The sequence below is a fragment of the Parambassis ranga genome, chromosome 9 (genome assembly GCF_900634625.1).
Source record: "Parambassis ranga chromosome 9, fParRan2.1, whole genome shotgun sequence".
Taxonomy (NCBI): domain Eukaryota; kingdom Metazoa; phylum Chordata; class Actinopteri; family Ambassidae; genus Parambassis; species Parambassis ranga.
Genome location: NC_041030.1, coordinates 20,043,851 through 20,064,411, shown reverse-complemented (window position 1 = coordinate 20,064,411; position 20,561 = coordinate 20,043,851). Strand labels below are relative to the sequence as shown.

General features: G+C 41.6%; 1 protein-coding gene across 3 annotated transcripts in view; it reads right to left on the bottom strand.

The window, feature by feature from the left end:
- Positions 1-20,436, bottom strand: part of LOC114441312 (potassium channel subfamily T member 1-like) — a 51,353-nt gene extending 30,917 nt beyond the window's left edge. For all 3 annotated transcript variants that reach the window (XM_028414168.1, XM_028414169.1, XM_028414170.1), the window contains exons 1-3: positions 20,308-20,436; positions 17,636-17,684; positions 16,745-16,912 (exon numbers count right to left, since the gene is read on the bottom strand). In XM_028414168.1, the coding sequence (XP_028269969.1) occupies positions 16,745-16,912; positions 17,636-17,684; positions 20,308-20,374 (284 nt within the window). In that variant the 5' untranslated portion in view covers positions 20,375-20,436. The remainder of the gene's footprint in view (positions 1-16,744; positions 16,913-17,635; positions 17,685-20,307) is intronic.
- Between the last annotated feature and the right edge of the window lie 125 nt (positions 20,437-20,561).

The window sequence follows — 20,561 nt, the reverse complement described above, 5'->3', positions numbered from 1 at the left end:
TAACACTCAAGTGAAGACCAGCGTGCACATTCAATTAAAAGATACATAATACACCAGAGTAAGTGAATAAAAACACACTCAAGCTGCCTTTTCACCATTCACTGCGGTTTGATCAAATGTGACAACTTTATAATGGGTTCTTGCCACAACAAGTGTTGAAAAGGTAGCCACAAAATGAGCTGTCCGCATCATCAGTACAACCAACAACTGCAAAAGTAGTTGCAGGTAATGAAGAACAACATGGTTCACATATATGGTGTATGCAATATTCAACGTGAACTGTCTACAGTACGTGTGTGCTTTCAGTCCAGTTACCACTGCAGACACAATCCATGCCATGCAAGCATGATGCTGCCAGGGACTTACTGGGCATTGGTTGAGTCCATACTGTACTCCTCCTGATACCTGGACACAGCACACATGGACACAGATAGGCACAGGTTAGGGGAGGAAAGGGTGAAAAGCAAGAAAAAAAAAAGGATGCCACTGCAATGTATTTGCATTCAATCACTCAAGTTAGAATGCAACAATTTTATAACCTCAGAGGAGAATCTGAATTCAGTCTGTGCAGAAAGTCCTGTATTTGACAGGCTGTTTCCCGCTGCACAGACTATCAAGACTTCTCCACATAGGTTTCATTGAGCGGCCTTCAAACTCTGCATATAAACATTTATATTAGAAACTGGCTTTAACTGAACTTGACGAGACGTACTTGTCAAAGGCACGTGCAAGGTAAACACCACATTAATTTAATAAAAACAATGCTTCAGCTAGCTAACAGATGGAACACTGAATGCAAACCACAGGGGATCAGTGGACACACCCTCGGGGTCAGTCTCATATAGGTTGCCATATTGAGATGACCATAGAGAAAAGGGAAGTGTGTAACACTGAGGGGAAGTGACACACACAGAGACATACCCAGATATTGATTTCAATGACTGACGGATAGACAATTCTGATAAAGTTAAACAGACTGTGGCTTTAAAAACAAACTTACTGAGACACAGAGCTGTAGAATTTTCTCTGGGTGACAAGGAAGTATGCATTTTTAAATATGAATTTCACATGTTCACGACCGTAAACAAAAAGAAAATAAAGAAATAGCACAGCACAAGGTGGAATCGGTGAATCTTATTTTGGTGCACTTTCCTCAAGAAAAAATATGTGTGACATGTGCAATGTAGTATACACCAAGTCTATAGAGTAGTGTACTGTTACAGCTTTAGCAAAAGTGGATGGGTAAAAATATAATTTAGGTTTCTTTCCATCTGAGGCTTGTAAATCATCAAAGCTTGTCTGTTAGCCTAATGAAGTGAAGCTGAAGCAGTTCAGCTTGTGAATGGTGTCTACAAAACCATATAATGTTTGCCTCTGAATGGACAAATGGAGTGTCCATTAAAGGCAGAAAATGTGGTGCACCATCACAGTAAGTAATCAAGAACCTTCTCCCAACAGAGCACAGACGATTATTACGATTCCCAGAACTAACAAATGTGGCATCCCACAGCAATTTGGTGGCTATTTGACGGCCCTTTAATGAGCAATAAAGATGCTATCAGGCTGCTAAGAGCTTAAGCGGTGCAAAGACGAAGATAAACAGAGGCTCCCTTTACCTCCATTAGCTTGCAACAGTTTTATAAACATACTGAATCTGTTTCGACATAAGGAAATTCATAAATAATCTGCTGTTAGCACGTTAGCATCATGCTGGGCTGTCCTTCATGTGCCTCCCTCTGAGATAAATGATAAACAAGAGTGAAGAAGCAATGAGATTCTCACCTCCCTGCTGGAGATCTGTAGCTGAGCTACTGAGACAAGTGCAAACTGACCGGCACTTCCCAAGTATGCATTTACTGAGAACTGCCTCAAGGACTGACGGTACAAAGTGGGAGGATCTCACATACAGACACTGTCTCTGCGGCAATTTCAAGGACAAATGGGATTTGTAGTTTTCAATCCGTTTACCTGCACCCAGAAGTCAACCTTTTACTCACATGTCACAGTGCCAGCTCAGGTTATCCTCCCCAGAAATATGACTAGAAAGTTCTAGGTAACTAAATACGCTGTTAAGAAATCAATTAGCAGCATTTAATTGCAGCATAACAACAACCCTGGGGTGCCTGCATGAGTTTTTTTTTTAGGGGCATTAAAGTTTGACTGCAAGTCATTTTCTCTCCTGTTTTTGGCCTTTGCACACCCCCACCCCATCACTACCCATCATGGCTATAACATCTATTAGACAACTAAATCATTCCCACAGAAAATTCACATTTCTGACAAACTGGCAAGTATCTTAAAACCTTATGACACTCCTTACACTCCGTCCACAGCCCACATTCTAAATCAGTCTTCAGGTACAACAAGAGGCAGGTAGCCATGGCAACTGTACCTGTGCTGTGTGCTACATATCAGGTACTTTTAAAAACAGACCTGAGAGGAAACTTCTAAACCAGACAGACTCTGGCTGGTCAATAGTCATTTTACTATTACTTGGAACACCACTCTATATTAAAGAGTGCAATTAAACACCACAGACTACAGTGGTCCTGAAAGTCCTGAAAGAAACATATTATCATGAGTATTTTCTAACCCCCTTGTAATAAACAGCTCCTCATTTTTTGTGTAATTATTTAACCCATGAACAGTTGTGTAATATAATTTGTGATGGTGCTGTAAATATGAACAGGAGCTCTTAAACAATTACAGTTCATCTTATAATGAGAGTGATATCATTGGTTTTTTTTCTTGAGATCAACTTACTTCTAAGCCACAGGGCAGCTGTACTAATCTATATTCTTCAACTCCTCTAATTGATCTCTGGCTAAATAAGCAAGGGAAGTCAAGCTAACATCTATTGTAGGTGTGATTGATGCCTATGTACTACACAACTAATTTACATTTGCCAAGCCAAGCGCACACAATACCTCCTTACTGTATATTATCCAATGAGGGAGCTGTCAACGCTCTGCTCAATAGATCTCATTTAAAGGGCCACTTGTGCTCTTTTAGAAACATCCTCCTGATAAGGTCTTTAAAAAGAAGAGGGCATGTCTATAAAGCAAGGCACGTGTTGTTTTAAAGATTCCTCCTCTTGGTTTAATGAACAGTAATGACAGACAGCATGTTATTTACCCCACAGGCCACATCAAAACCCCTCATTAAACCTTGGGTGCTCAAATCAAAATGAGAGTTTAATTATTCCATAGAGGCAGGGAGAGCTATAAATAAAAACTAAGACAAAAGAAGGAGGACACACACACTGTGTGAAATGCTGCACAATTATTCATAATAAGAGTCTAACTGACCAGTGAAAGATAATTAGCTGTAACACTGATGAGAAACAACGAACAGTTTTTTTGTAACTGCAGACACAATACCACTGTGATAAAGAGCTAACCATAAAACCAAACTGCATTAAGGAAGCCTGCTTTAAAGAGAATAAAAAAATAACAGAGACTGCTTTGCTTTTATTATATTCACATTAGTGGCAGTATTTATTAAAAACAGACTGCGGCTCACATTTAAGGAAATTAGCTGTACAGGTTAATGAAGTCTGTTACCTAAGGCAGCCTGTATTTTATCTTTAGACTTAAGGACTTTAGGATATTCACTTGTGTCACACAATGTGTCATCAGTGAATGCATTTAGGCTACTGTCTAAACCCACCACACACTGCATGCCTTTAATATGATAACTGCTTCAAAGCTTTTAAAGGTGTGCAGGAACAGAGGAAAGGCGAAGCTACATAAGGTAAAAGTGAGGTCTGAGGAAGAGGAGAATTCCCAATTAAACATGTCCAGAAGCTCGGCTGTGAAGTTGACTGTAAACATTACCTCAAACTGAGGTAACGTCAACTGTCAGCACATAAAGATACTGTGGATTCACTCTGCCAGCAATGAAAACAAATTGATTTCTTCTGAGTAATTGTAGGTATCTACTGGAGAATGTGCCACTTAAACAGATTAATCAATTTATCTGACAAAGTGTCAGTCACACTGAGGACAGCAGCAGGTAAGCCTATCAAAAAGTGAACCTCATTGTTTTGGTCCTGACTAGATTTAAGCAGAAACAGTTGATGCTAAAATGTTAAAATCAAGTCACTACAACCTTGGTCACATCCATAATGAGAAAATCGTCAATAACTCCCTCTAGACTGTAAAAATTCTGATTCTTTGCACACATACGAAGCCAAATCCTTGATTTTCAAGCAGATTTTGTATGTTGGCAAAGCTGAATGAAGCCAAAATAAATATGAATCTGTTGTGACCACATCCTGTGTTTAAAAGATGGTCGGTTCCTCTGCTCTTGGAAAACGTCCCAGTCTCATACACACACACACACACAAACATAAAGGGGATCCCTCAGTGTTGTAAATTAAGCTGAAATGAATGAATTCTTTCTAGGCTGTGCCATACTAGTGGCCGAGCTATTGATTCTCTCACTCACTCCACATCCGTGAGCCAGCTGGACACAAAATCCTGCACTGATCACATTTCACTACCTAAAGCACTCTCTGATTCTGGACAACATCCCATCAGCTGTGTGACGGGAAGCTAAGGATGATGATTTATTCAGTCATTATATTAAGAAATGTCAGAATCATAATGGTGGGCATTGGTCCAAATCTGGTTGCCAAGGACAACTGGCCAGCTAATGCATTAGGTTTTACAGCTCCCTCGGCTATTGGCGAAACCTGAAAATTAGATTTACATACAAGAGTCTTGGATCACAATATAGTCATTTCTGAAATGTAGCTTTCTCTAATCTGACTCACAGACAGTCTGTTATCAGCTGAGTTTGCATCAGATGCAGTTATCGTCAGTACATGATCAGCTACATCAGTACAGCATCATCTCCATCCGTGTCATCCTAACACATCATATTTTATCCCAATTATTTACTGTCATAACTGCTCATTTTTCATGATGCCATTGCAGCTACATTAACATTAATGTATCACCCATGAATTCATTTATAATGATGATGATGATGAGCAGAAAGATGGCCATGAATTATTGCCAGCCCCTGCTCCAAGTATTCCTGACCCATCTTTAAGGTCAGTCCACCTGCAGTCTTCAGGCATTAGATAACTTTCTCATCTCTGTAACAAACTATGACATCCGTTCAGGTCTGCCATCTCAAAGTATAACGGTGAATGTGGAGACATTTGCCGTTGGGGACAGCTTTGCAGAGGCTTACTGGATAAGGGGACTTTGGCTAAAAACATGAAACATCGCAAGTATCAGCTTACTATACAGCCAATGTTGACTCAGAAGAACAGATTCCTGCAGATCTGATCAAACACACTGCAAAATATCAGTGCCCTCAAATAAACACTGACAGGAGAAATGTGCGCTGTAAATATTGAGACAGAGAACATATACTGCACCACTAGATGTGCGTTGTTGTCTGAATCGGTGCCAAACAAGAACAATTTCTCCGTTTTCAGCCAATCATTCCTCAAATAACCTGCAGATAAGAGCAGCAAGCTGAGCGCTAACAGCAGCACTCATGTTCTTTTGTCTCTGTGAAAAGATAATAGCAATCATGCAGGTTCAGCCCAGTCCACACAAACCACATGTAATTTGGCTGTCAAATCACAAGCGGTGTCATTTATGGAGTTGTGCAGACATGTGCTAACATGCCTCTAAACATGAGGGTATGTCAGCATGATCTGCTATGGTTTGCATTGTTTTTTTTTATCCCATCTATCAATGTGTCTGTGTGTCAATAACTACACCTTTGGATTTCATGGTGTTTTCCTTTTTTGTTGTGGGAATGCAGCGTCCACTGAATTATGTAATCACTACACACTGCAGTCATTAAGTGAATCCCACCGTAAGAAAAAAAAAACAGCCTGACAACAGAGTCCTTTGCAATCATTCATCCACATGTCACTTACACGCACACGAGTGCGGTGTGTTTTAACCCCCGTGGGTAACATAGAGCTCCGGTGCGTAACGCGTATGTCACTCACGTGTCTATAAATTTCCGTGGGAAATTATTTACGGTTGGACGGGTTTAATGGTGATGGAATATTGATCACGGCACAACTTTTGGCAGCGGATAATTACGAGCCAAGTTAGAAGACTTTATGCACCATGCGCTCGCAGCATCATGTTACCGCGCGGATGCTGCGAGCGAGCTGCATTCAAGGAAAAATGTGCCTTTTGGTATTAGATCTGCGGCAGCTACCTTTGGCCGGCATCGCTCCCAAAAGAGCCCATGGTCCGGAGAGGGTTGGAGGGATTGACCCAGGTCGGTTCAGGGGTTTTCTGCACATCGGTCTTGACGTCTGGGTCGATCTCCGAGGGCGAGGGCGTCAGTTTTGCGCCTGCCATGCCTCCCGAGTGTTACCTCCAGCAGAGAGAATATGCTACTGCCTCCTCCTCCTCCTCCTCTTCCTCTTCCTCCTCCTGGTCTCAGAACAGGCTCAATCACCGACCGACGCCGCTGAAAAACCGCATTCTGGTCTCACTGGTGTTGGTCGAAGGAGGAGGGAGAGCGCCTCTCCTCCTGCAGCATCACGGGGTCCTCAGACACACTGAGGGCAGCATCAGCTCGTCTTCCTCCATCCCTGATGGAGATAAGAGGTCCTCGTGCGTCTGAGAGATTCACGCGTCGTCACGATGAAACGTCAACGGATCGACCAACCCAACGGGCTCCCCGTTAAATTACATAACCAAGACTGTCAAACATAACGATCCGCGATTTATTTTAAACAGACCTGTGCGCGGCTCATTCTTCTTCATCATGTCAATCAGTCACACACCTTTTATGGAGATTTACATGCTTCTTCTTGGATTACAGAAATAAAGCGCATTCATAGCCTGTTTTAATAATGCAACAGAGTGCTGAACAGAGGATGGAATGATGGCAAAGAAAACATCCTCACGGCAGAGCTTCTGCTCCTTTTAATATAATTAAAACCAAAGACAAATGAGCAGGTGGCCAAGTCAAACCACTCCATGGCAAGAGCATAATTTGCATGGTCTGCATGGAAACACGAAACACGTGGAGTGATAATCATGAGACCTGCTGTAATATTAGCTTGTCAGGTAAAAGGCAGAGTTATGAGGACTTTCAAAACAAAGAAATATGTCAATTAAATACAACTTAAATCAGAACTTTGCAGCATTTTAAATAAATGTTTAGATACAAAATGGCACAAAGGTTTGCTAGTCAGAAAACCAGAAACTATCCTTAAAGGTGCGCTAACTTTGCAGCTATGTGTCATTAGTATTTTAGTCCAAGTGACTTGTGTTGTGTCCCACAGGGTCCTCTGGTTTATGGTCTAGTGTGCAACTTAAAAATCGATCAGTATCCCTCCTAAGGTCGCCAGCAGACCAGAAACACGCCAGGTTAATTTTGTACCTTTGCTTCGACCACAGGAGCTGCCAGCTGCGAGCACCACCGCACACCTATTCACCACAGATGCTTTATAAAGTGGAAGCAAAGTATCTACTGTGACTTCTGAGCAGCTCTAAAAACTGTGGGACTTGGCACTGATTGGGTAAATCTGGAGGTCAACAACAGAAAACACATTAAAAAGCAGCAGTACAAAGAAAGTGAAAACAGACTAAGTTAGGCTTTGTTGGCTGAGTTAAGAGATACTGATTTACTGATTATTATGTCAGCTTGTCCTCCTGGTGGGTCCTACGGCACAACGGAAATTGTCGGGAAACAGCGTGATTAAGGGGCCATTCCTGCACAAGATAAAAGCCATTAATTCATTAACAGCGGTGATAAATTTAAACATGAACATAAACTTTCTTCACATTTCCTCTAGACGGCCTTGCTAATAGCCATTTCCCCGCCTCCAATCAATTTCAGAATAGCTATTAAAGATCAGTTAATATTTCTCATCTCCTGTTTATGATCATGATCTCACAGCCCTCTTTATATTCATGTGCTTACAGGGTGTGTTTTGTTGTTAGCCAGAACATGCACACGAGCTGTACTCCCATTAGTAATTCATTTAGGAAAGGCAGATGTCGGTTTGAGTTCAGCCTCCAGGAAACACAAATTATCTGTTAATAGTAGCTCTGGGATTAGAGAGGAGGACCCGTATGGATAAATGGCTGCATATTTAATCCCTGATATGAAAATCTGGGAGGTGACAAAAAAAAACTCAAGATGTTTGATGTGCCAACCATTGCAGACGTTTTAATTTGTGGTAGTATTAAACTATAGTGGCTGAAATAAGAGAGACACCTGTTGATATAACACAATGCAGTTCCATAGCATCACTGACTTCACATATTTCAAAATTAGTGTAGATGTATAAGTGATAATGTCATCTTCTTCTGCATAAATCTCCACCTCCACCTTCATTCTGTCAAAGAGCATTATCTAATAGATACAACTGTAATGCACTTACAAAAATAGGCTGATAAATGAACAATATGGTATTATTTAATCATGTGAACACACGCCGGAGACTGTGTCTGGGCTCTAAGTGCTGGTGGGTGTGTGCATTGGTTTCAGCTGACCACAAGGAAGCAGTCTCAAAATCATAAAAATGAGGAATGGACTGAGAAACATTATCAAGTAATGACAGCGATGAAAAGAAAGAGAGAGAGAGAGAGGGAGGGAGAGCGTTTCTCAGGAGCAGGAGCAGGTGTAGAAGCACAGAGACACTTTGTGGTGAAGCAGAGAATTGCAGACTGTGTGCGGTTGATATAATAACAGCTTTAGAGGGAGGAGGGGGGGAATGTACAAAAACCAGACCTGTGCTAGCTTATTATATTCTTTATCTAATGACACAGATGGCAGTATAGCCCTGGGTTTTGTCTCCCATTAGGCTGCAGTACTGCCCAAACTAGATTCTCTACCTTTTTTTTTTATTTCAGGTGCATCACAGCAGCTCTAAACGCTGTAATGAAGCAAAAAAAAATAGGCACAGAAAAACAAATTGACTGCTTCAGAGGATTCTGAAGTTAACGCAGCGCAAGAGGCCAAACCAGTAGCTTCAGATTCACTCTGGATATTAGATCTGCAACCCGTCTGGATTTTTAAAGGGTAAAATATAGTGAGACGAGGAAATAATTATTATGCCTATAGCTAGTGATACATTCCACTGTGATATGTTTGGCAGAATAACTGAACAAAATTATGCAGGATGAGGAACCTCCAGCAGCTGAGATGAAAAAAGAAAGAAAGTGAGTTTTGGGGACAGAGCTGATGAATGTAACGCCATGCTGTGCTGTGGTGCCACTGCTGTCACACTGCAGACAAAACGCAGCCGAGGACACTGCTCAAAAATGAGCCCACAGTGTGAAGACAAAAACTAGCGACTTACAATTAATATTTATGAAGTTAGAAAATGTTACAGTCAAACTACATGATAATAACATAAGCAACCTTTTCCCTTTGTGATATCAATTGGTAGGGATGTCCCGATCCGATCACGTGATCGGAAATCGGGCCCGATTACGTGATTTCAGACTCGATCGGAATCGGACATTACCTCCCGATCAGGACTCGGATATATATTTATCAGGGCTGTCAAAGTTAATGCCTTCTATGCAGGGTGGCTCTGTGTCTTGTAGTGTAGAGGTATGACAGCTGCTTTTGGCGCGAGAGGTCCTGGGTTCGAGACTTCAATGCTGCGTGTGTGAAATCTCCCAGTGTGGCGGTAGCGCGACACACACACACACACACACACAGACACACACACACAGGTTTGCTGCAATGAGTGCCTTTATAGAGAGTCCGGAAAGTATCGGATCGGGACTCGGTATCGGCAGATACTCAAAATCAAATGACTCAGACTCGGACTCGAGGGCAAAAAAACCTGATCGGGACATCCCTATCAATTGGTGACCTTCAATCTGCCTGTGACAGCAGACAAACCCCATTTATTGGATAGATCTTTTAGGAAATGTCCTGTTGAGCCACCAGGCCACCTCCCTTTTTAAATCTCCATAATTATCGGGCGCGCCTCAGCTCCATGCTTCGTGCTGCAGATGGGCGTCAAGAGCTGTGATAATGCTTCCTCTGTCAAAACATATTAAGGCAGCGAGCCGGCGCTGCTGTGGGCGAGCTGTCTGCCTGTGCACAGCACAGCCAGCAGAGAGGAGGAAGAAGTCTAGCCAGTGCCACTGGCAGGCTTACACACAGGAGTGCACACACGCAATTGAAGACCACACAGTAATGCTTTTGCTTTGCGGACTGCTGTCTTGCCAAAGGCAGGTTCGTGCAAAAGGTTCAACTATCCACTTACTGGTCATAACCTTATGCTCAAAAAAAAAAAAATGAGCATGACAATGTTCATTAAATTGAGACTCTACTCTCTTTAAGAGAGAAGCTCATCAAAAATACGTACAATACTTACACTTATACAACATTTATTGTGCTATTCTATCCTCCAAACAATGTTTTTTTTGCTTTTCTTTTTCTTCAATTGCCACTTCCTCTTTGAAAACTCTTATTAGGCCACATTAATGACAAACAGTCCATGCACAACAGTGTCATGAATAAAACAGCATGATACTGTTCCAAAAAGCACTGTTTGTGATGTTGTGCTGATTAGCATAAAATGAAACAGATTTTGTTTCCTAGCTCATTATCACTGACAGAGAAAGACTTCTGAAACTATGTGGGCAGCTGTAAAATTTCATAATTGGAAAATGCCTACAATTTATCATCTCTTCTTCACTAACGGTAACTCAAGGTCCTGATCTACAGTATTGATTGTTACACTTGGACAGTTTGAATAATGGCCCTCTTGCTCACCATCTCAAGGGTGAGATCTTTTATATAAAGTCGGGATGCTCACAGCACATAAAGTCAGCCTTGAAAAGATTTAATGATAGCAGAGAAGAAAGTTTGGGAAAGAATATTATTAACACTTCAAAAAAAAGTGTGTCAAGTGATGATAAATCATGTATTTTAACATATGACAGACCATTAAGACACTGATATAGCTTATTGTATAAACCTACCACACTACTACTACCTGATTATAGTTCACGGTTATTTATCAATGTATTTGATTGAAAACCTAACATGGGGAAAATTGCTATGATGGATTGCTACATGCAAAATGCTAGAGGTGGAAAAGAAAAATCAGGTGGTGACTGGTGGCGTTATCGGAAAAGGCTGCCACGGGGTGCTTTTCGAAAACAATCCTGCAAATCCGTGTTCACTGAACCACAACAGATATCTTGATGAATGAAACATTTGCCTGATTGCCTTGGCCAGGAGAGAAACACAGACAGATAAGCACTGCAGATAAAAACCCCTCCATATAAATGCAAATAATAAACATTAGAGGATAATTACTATTTAAGATAAATCGAAACTGAAAATAAAATGTGCAATTTAACCTTATCTCTTTGAACTTTAATGTAGGAATACTGTTTCCTGAATAACCCTCTAGGTGGCGCTGTATCTTCTACACACAAAACACACATACACAGCAACTCTGTGTCTATTCTGTGCTGACAACCTCATCCAAATGCCTCCATCATCACAGCTGCTTATTAAAGTCTGACAAGCCAACTCCACTGATGCTAATTAAGTTGGCAAGACGAAGCACGGGAGCTAAACAGCCAAAGCATCAGAGATTTTCCAGGAACAAAGATACAATGACCCAGAAGAGATACTTATCCTGAGGGCTTAACAAATTGTTATTTTTCTTTTTATACCCCCTCCCCTGATAGTTTGTCCCCTTTGTAACCTACCTGTAATTGTCTGTCCCATTTGAACACCCACAGTGATGTTCCAAATCATTTTATATAGACACCAATAAAAGCCTTCTGGGAGAGCTGAACACTCTTTTCTTCATAAGCATGTTGTGCCACTTTCACTAATACCTCCACTGTGTGAGGAGAAAATAAATCTAAGCAGAAATTACTTTAATGTAGCTCTCATTCAATGGAGCTTCTCAGGAATGGAATACCTCGCCTCTCTTATTTTCACCATTTACACATTCCAGTGTCAGCTCTACTAGCTGCACAAATCCTTGGAGAAACAGGCCCCCATAGAATGTGACAAACCGACCAACAAAGTGGACAACATGTTTGGGGTCTCTGTGACAACAAGAATAATCCTAAAACTCACAGCTCGTCAGACACACATCCACTCTGCTGCTGATGCAAACAAGTCTAACAGCCCTTCAGTGTTGCCCACCCACTCTGTGCTGATGGGGATGACTAATACCACCTATGGACTAAATTGCAAGCTCCGCTTGCCGAGCGGAAATGTGCATGTCATCAGTAACAACAGTCACACTTTCAAGCACATCAGACTTTCGAGTTGAATTTAGAAACTCTAGGGTCGTAAAATGTCTCCTGATGTTAAAGCTTTTGTTCCTAGTCCTTCCAGATTAATAATTTGTACCACATTTAAACACAGAGCAGAATCAAGGTTAAAGGTTCATAGCTGAATTAGTGATGCAGCGTGAACAACAGCAGTTTATAATGTTCCCTAGTGCACCTACAAATCAGTGCGAGCCAGAGAGTACAGCTGATAAAATGCAATAAATGAAGCTCAAGGCTGCAGCAGATTTAGCTCTGCAAGAGGACATGACCAGCAATGACCATTTGCAAACTAAGCTGCTAAGACTAAATAATGACACACACAGAAACTCAGGCTTTTTGAAAGACAGTGATTAGAGCTATTTTTAAACTCTCCCCGTGTTTTGGTTATTTTATTGTAGGAAGTTTTTTCAGTAGTTTTGCATTACTGTGTGTCTGTCGACCACTAGGAATTACAGACGAATTACAAACCCCGTGTTTAATTAGAAAGGTAACTCAACTGTTAAAAACTGGCAGCAACACATGTCCTCTATTTAGTATTTTCATTTAGTGTTCTTTACCTTAAACAGTCTGCCATCTATCCGGATATCAGCTAAAAATGATTTTGCATCCTGGATCTAAAAGGAAAGCAAGCCTCGTCACCTTGTAACTCAACACGGTCTGTCTTTTTTTCTATCCGTTATCTACCTGATCCAACAGTTCCTCCTCATCTGGGTTTCTGTGCTCCCTCAGCTCCTCATTCCCCCTAACCCCCCACCCTTGTATTTGTTTTCCATCTTATCAGTCCTCTGATTACACACGGAAATCATCCAGACATCAAATCCCAGCAGTCACTTCTGCCACAGAATTTGTGTTAACAGCTGCTGCCAGTGTGGGTGCAGCCTTGTCAGAGTATGTTTAAAGGTGGAGTTTGGTTCTGCAAAATCATTCTATCTAAGAGGGTTCAAAGGGATGCATTTCCTATATCTCGACATTTTTGTGGTGCAGTAAAGCTGTCGCATTGGAGCTTCACTGAAATTTAAGTGAGTAAATCTGAAATTTGCTGTAACTGGACAGCAGACCATGTGTCAGTGCTGATCGCCATTCAAAGTGCCACTATTTGACTCACAAGGAGGTGTTAAGAGTTGATTTAGTGACCAATTAACACGGCTCTGTCGAGATTACTCCCATCAGCATCCTGCCCTGATTGGAGCTGAAAAAACCCCAACAAGATTAGACACGCAGAGGAAGATAAATACAACCAATTTTCTTCCTGCTCCTCTTTCTGTTTTCAGCCCTGTCGGCACGTATACAAAAATACAGCGTTTCTATTTCTGACTTTGACTGAGGTTCACCCCCCTCCGCTGGCTGGCAGACTGTGAAATAATCCCACATACACACACTCAGATGTATAATCAGACACTCACAGGTGCAGACACTTGTGTGCCCACACTCTGTGCACATAGAGTGTACACCTGCACAGACAATACCCACACAGACACACAGACCAATTGCTTGTCAGTCCCATGACTTCAGTGTGAGTGCTTCTCTGCAACACCCACACAGCCAAGTTGTCACTATGGTCCTCTGACACCCAACCCTGGAGATAATGACAGCCCAGGAGGGAGATCCCCCCTCCCTGTCCCTCCTCTCCACACTGTACACCCACATCCACACCATAGACACAAAGAGAAGAACGGAAATACAAGGACACACACACACTCTGACAGCACAGAAGGGCTTAACACTGTTAGAGTGTCATACATTGACAGACTTGCATTTCTCCACAGAAAAAAAACACATTCACACTGACAGGGACTCTATCACAGTCAAGGAGTTCTAAGACAAATCTGTTAATTTATGACCTGGGTCTGAAATTTAAGGACAAAACAAACTATTCCCAAAATCCAAAGAGGAAATCAATAAAACACAGTATAGGATGAACTATGACACAATCACAAGCATTTCTTTGCACAACTATGAAGCAATGATTGAGTCACATGTAACCAAAAATTTGGTAAGATTTTTAACTGAAGCCCTTGAAGATTAGAGTGTAAATTAGAGTGGGTAGAGGCTATAAAAATATGTGAAGCTCATTTACAATTTTGGTCACACCCATGCGCACATGGTGTATTTTAATGATATACTAAATCCAGTTTATTTCATTTTTGCTATTTCATTCTGTGATTTTTATTGTCAAATACATATTTAATTTGTCTCAACTTTTAGACTTAATTGTGCCATTTACATAGAGGTGCAGGTGCACACAGTAACTAAAAAAATGTGACAATAGTCAGTAGAATACCCAGAAACTGCATGAGGATTAGAAAATTAAACAGGTTTAAGTAACAAAAATAATCCCATTTAATCTGAACTGAGAATTTGACATCTTTTAGTGGTTGATGCAAGAAGGAAACTGATGCAAAAAGACATCTAGACTGGGAGATCCTGACTCTTCTGTGTTGGTTAATTTGTTTTTGGGCTTCACAGTCGACATGGCGATCAGCAGAGGATATAATCCACATCCCAACCCATGGGGATGCAGAAGATCATCAACCAAGATAAAGTCCCCAAAGGCCATTGACATCATCTGTTTGAGGTTCCACTCCAGCACTCAGAAACTAGCAATTACACTACTGGCATGAATCAATACTGATATTCCCTTTTTGTTGCCTTTAGAATACACACTCTGAGTACACTCTGCAGAGGTGCATGTTAAGCTCTCCAGGTTTACTTCTTATTTGATTTGGATTTTAGCTCTTGTGTTCCTCAGTGACACAATCTGCGCATTGTATGGCAGACACATGTACGTGGCTGCAAACACACGCACACTCATAAACAGGGGAATGTGTGTTGGTAGCCCAGCAACAAGCTCTACCCTCTACCATTACCTTTTACAATTGAATAGTGATAGAAACACTATGCACAGGGGACGTACTGGATAACACAACTACACACAGACACACTCACACACATGTGCATTGTATCTACATATGACACAGCATACATCTCAAGCTGGGAAGTGATAAACCTGGTGCTGCTGTATGTTGACTGTAATTCCTTTTAATTAAGATGAAGTGGAATCTATACAGTGAGCTAGAGCTGAAATATCCATCTGTGGCCATTTGTCATCTTTAGCAAAGGAATCACTGCATCCTGAGGGAAAGTGTGTATGTGGGTGTACATGTAGTGTGTGTACTGAAAGGGGTCATATACTGCAGAAAAAGCCTTGCACTGACATAAAACATACTGACAACAATTTACTGCATGGAGCCCCAGAGACACTGGGTGAATGAACACCAAGAAAGAAAGAATTTTCATGTAAAATTCAAGCCACAAAGTGAAATTTGACAAGAGGCGATGTCCTTTTTCCCCCACCCATGCCACAAAAGCCAACCACAGAAGGTTATCGACCCTTTACGGAAACACAGCTGCTGAATGGAGCCTGCAATCCAGAGATAACATACACAATGCAGTCTCTGTCAGATACAACCACTGATGAATGATAAAAAAAAAAGGGTATTGTATTGTTGCAAGAGCGAAACACCAGCAAACATTTTAAACCTTAACTACAGCAGCTGAACAGCTACATAGACCTGTGACAAATTAGGCCTTTCATTTACGGTTCGATGACTGCCTTTAAAGAAAAAAAAAACTCATTCTACATTTACAAAGCAGCTTGCAAACCTTAAAGCAAGCAGTTTCCCCAATTATAATGTCCGATATGTCAAATACCCCCAGGTCACAGGCGTTTGCCAATATTAATGGACTATAGCAGTACACAGCACAGTCCTTGAAAATAAAATCCACTACACCTGGCATCTCATTTTAACTGCAAATGTAAAGCAACAGCCAATATTCACGTGACTTCAAATCCTTCAGCGAGATGACTTCATTTCAGCACCACGGAGAGCTCCATGGCACTCAGCCGTGGCTGAGGCTAATTCGTCCTCTCCTGGGGCAGCAAACAGCATCTGTTGGACTGCCTCTCCAACCACAGCAATAATTGAACTCTTAGGAGACTCCCAAACGCTCCAGCACTTTAGTGACCGTAGTACCAGTCAGCGGTCAAGAGATATGCCAATTTCTCGATTGTTGTTGTACTGAATGTGCATGGTTCCGTGCAGCCACAAGGTCTCCACAATTGTCAAGGCTCTTGTTTCACCACGAATCCTCTTACTGTATGCCTCTGCTTCTATTTTCCACAGCTCTAGCCGCCCACACATAAAACCAAAAAGGAGACATTCTGGAAAGGGTCGGAAAAGTAAAGACGACTGAAGCAGCAGCATAGAGTGGACGGATCATAAAGTAACTTCTGATGCTTTTCATGTTGCCAGTGGAGATTGGAACACAAATGTATGTGCACACATACATACGTACATACATAGAGGCCTCTCCAGGAACATCCCTGAGCATCCTTTCACATGCTACAGTACATAAAACTATGCCCCATTTTAGTGCATTGACCCACTAATAACATGTTTTTTTTCCCATGCTACCTGTCATCATTCTGAAATGTCTGGTCCCCCAGCAGCAAGTCCCTGAAGCGGTAGCGAGGTGGAAGTGGAGGCACCTCGGAATCCACATCCGCTATCTTGAGAGTTGAGATGTCCAGAATGACACCCGAGTTGCTGCTGTTGTTTTTCTGCAGGGTCTCAGTGGTGGGCCTGCATGACAGAAAGAGAGGAACATCTGCTCATCAATGTGTCACTTCAGCTTTGCTTTTCCATGCTGAAAAAGACTTGTTTATATGGACTGAGGGCAGTGATTGAAAAGTCAAGTGTAAGAATTTGTTTGTCGAAACAGTTGTGATCAAAACTCACTGCTCATGGACACAATTTATTTTTCAAAATCCAGAGCGCAGACCTTTTATGTTCCTTTAAATTCCAAGTAAATAGCATGCATTTCTTGAGGATGACATACTGTACTGTGATAATGTTTTCATAATGAAGAGTCTTGCTTAAGCTGCTCTGCATAAACCGCCAGAGCTGAGAAAACAGCTTAGAACATAAATGATTTCTGAAAGAAACCGCTAAATATGGACCTTATTTTCTGAATCAAAACCTGTCATGCATAACGTGAGCCGCATGATTGAATGTAACTGACCTATTTCACACACATCATGATTTATTAAGCTAAAATAAAATAGAACACATGCATGCATTATTCAGATACATAACATTTCCCACCATTAAAATGGACACTGCCAGGAACAGGTTATCAGCTGTGACAAAACCACAAGCCACCTACTCATCGATAGCAGCATGTGTTCATTTGTGTCCATACAGTATGGTGACTGGCTCCACATCAGTGTGTGTGTGTGTGTGTCAGTGTGTGTATGTAGTCACACTGTGTCACATGTAGGGAAATAAAGTCCTTTAGGAAATTACCTGTCGCCATGGGAACTCGATGATCGGCGTGGAGGACTCATGACTGGCTCTTGAGGGGGATTTAAAGAGAGAGGGAATAAGAGAGATAATTTAACATAACAGCACATATTAAACATTCACCTCTTTAAGACTTGGAGAGGATGTAATCACATTACATCCTCTGTCTCGTTTCGCAGCTTAACTCAAGGGTTCAGCAAAGTATCTTCAACTTGCTGCTCTATAAACAGAGCGGATTACACAGGCACACTTAAATGCAATTGTGTAATTATAATGTCTCACACATCCTTACGTGAAGGCACGTTGTTATGCTCTATATTCTGGAAACAGAGTGGTCTAACCGCTATTGTGTGTTTTTTAAAAGTGTATTTTTAATATGTGTTATCACAGCAAGAAGAGATCCACTTATTGCAGTGGTGTTAGAACCATTTTCTGCCCACGAAGCAAAACAGGGTGAAGAAAAAGGACAGAGACATCTTTATCCTACCTACAGTAAAGTGCATGCACTGCTGATGGGTTTGATGTGTTTCTACTTGAGTGAACCCATGCTGATGCCTCTTTGGTGGACATGTTTTTTTTTTTTTTACATGTCCAGTCACAGGATTTATCCATGTGTCCAGTGGCGATTGCTTTGATTTCCTGTTAAATCATCCACACAGAGAACAATAAGTGTGTAATCACGAGCTGCGCCCATCATAATACAGTGTGCGGATAAGCCTTGAGTGGGCTAATAGCACCAGGAGTCATGCTCTTCCTGATTAACAGTGAAAGCATAGACCCTCAGAAGAGCAGACTGGGATGGGAGAGAGTGAGAGGATGAAAGTGAATGTGAAGTGAAAGTGATGATGAGAAAAAGGGAAAACAGGAAATAAAGGAGATGAACACAGTGTCCTGACTGTGTCCTTTACTTAAGGGGAAAGGAGAAGACTAAAGGAAGACTTAAAAAAAAAGGAAAGATGTTACTCTACATTCATACATTCACTATGCAAGTCCATGGACAAAAATAAAGAATCTACAACCTTTCAGAGATGACTTAATGGATGAGGCAAAGTAACCACAACAATAGGGTTGCTCCCGGTTAAGATACCGTCTCCACTTAATGGAGAGAGGACACCAAAGAAAGCAGAAAGAGTGAGGAACCACCACATGCAAGGCATACTGAAACATGGCCTGAAAAAAATGTGCAATAACAATTAAATGTAATGTATGCTCAACAGTACTTTCTTAATGATGCAATGCAAACAAAAGAAAGAACGAAAGCCTCCTTACAACAGACAAAACCAGAGCACAGTCATGAAATTTTTATTTAGTGCTGCTCACCCAAAACACAACTGCACCACAAATACAGCTGGCTGACACACACACAGAAGACACACCAAGGATCTCCATTAGGCACTGATTTCAGACCTACTGTTACTTCTAGATAAATGCTGTTAACTTAGAATTTAGAGAAGCACCACCAAAGCTGTGAGTTAACAACACGGCTTGCCTCTTGCTAACTTCATTTACCTGGCTGTGTTCCCGTTTCAGACCGAGGTCCCATCATCGTAAACACGGACTTGGTTGAGATAACCTCCGTGTACTATTGTCCACGCAGCTCTGGCCGTGTGACACAGGATGTTTCCCATCAACGAGTACCCGCGAAAGCTCTGTCATCATTGGAAAGTGACAATTACAACGGAGGGAGGGAGTGAGGTCGACTGCAGAGTTAGCTTAAAGCTCCTGTTAAGTCAAACCAACACCGTGGACAGGGTAAGCTAGCTCCTGCTGTTAGGACAACTTAGCTACCTGCGCGCTCGCATTCAAGATATGTGACGGGGAGGAAAAAAACGAGTCCCGGTCCTAAACGCTGATTGGCTGAGACGCCTTCGAACCCGTTCTGATTTATCGTACACCTGATAGTTATTTTTAATATCAATGCGCCAGCAGCACCGCCACTGATACCGAGAGGCTTCACCGCTACCGCCGAAGAACTACATCGCACAGCGGAAGGAAGGATGCTGGCGTTTTATAAACTTGATGTTTTCACTTGATTATCTTCTTTTTAATTAGCTCCCAGCCCCCATCCTCGCTCTTACATAACAGTCCTCACTTCAAGCACGGCACGGTGCTCTCTTTGCAATCTTCTGCTACCATTTTGCATCTATTATAAGGACATCATGTAAGCTCGCCTCTGGTTCCCATGCAGCAGCAGCAGCATCAGCATCAGCAGCATTCTCTCCTCCCCAGGATGGAGCAGCAGGAGGGCGCTGATTTCTCAGCCTCAAATCACCCGCCGGTGCCTCGCCATCTACCGGACAGCTTTGGAATAAGACTGTGTCTGACGGTAATATGAAACTTCTCTTTAAAAAAAAAAAAAAAAAGATGCTGTAATCTGATTTTTAACCCAATCCATTTGCCTAGTACAGTTATTTTAAAATATAATGTTTTGGCTTCATGTCCAAAAAAGTATGGTTTTCCTAATTTATAAGGATTTTTGCTGTAAAATGCTCCAAGTTTAATACTACTATAGTATCAAAACAAATTATTTGAATAAAATTAATCTGACCAAATCATTGCACTGAATTGGTCCCCAAGTCTTGAACTAATTATTTATTCTCCCTCATACAAAGTCTTGTTAACTCACAATATTTCCTTAGAGTACATAGAAATATATTTTTCCTCTTAAAACATACCTGGAACAGCTCTCTCCTCTGCTATTTGCCTCACAATTGTCCCCCTCAAGTTGAAAAAAATATTCATTCTGTGTACACGCAGGGACGAGTGGGAGACACCGCTGGCTCTGCTGCTGTGTGTCTCCGGGAAAATCCGTGTTGCTCTGTTTGCCTTCCTTGTGCTCAGCCTCTCCACAATTTCAGCCCATTATCCTCCAGGGGAAAGAGCACTGAGCGTCATCATTTCAAAGCCCACACAGCCACTTATTCTTTCC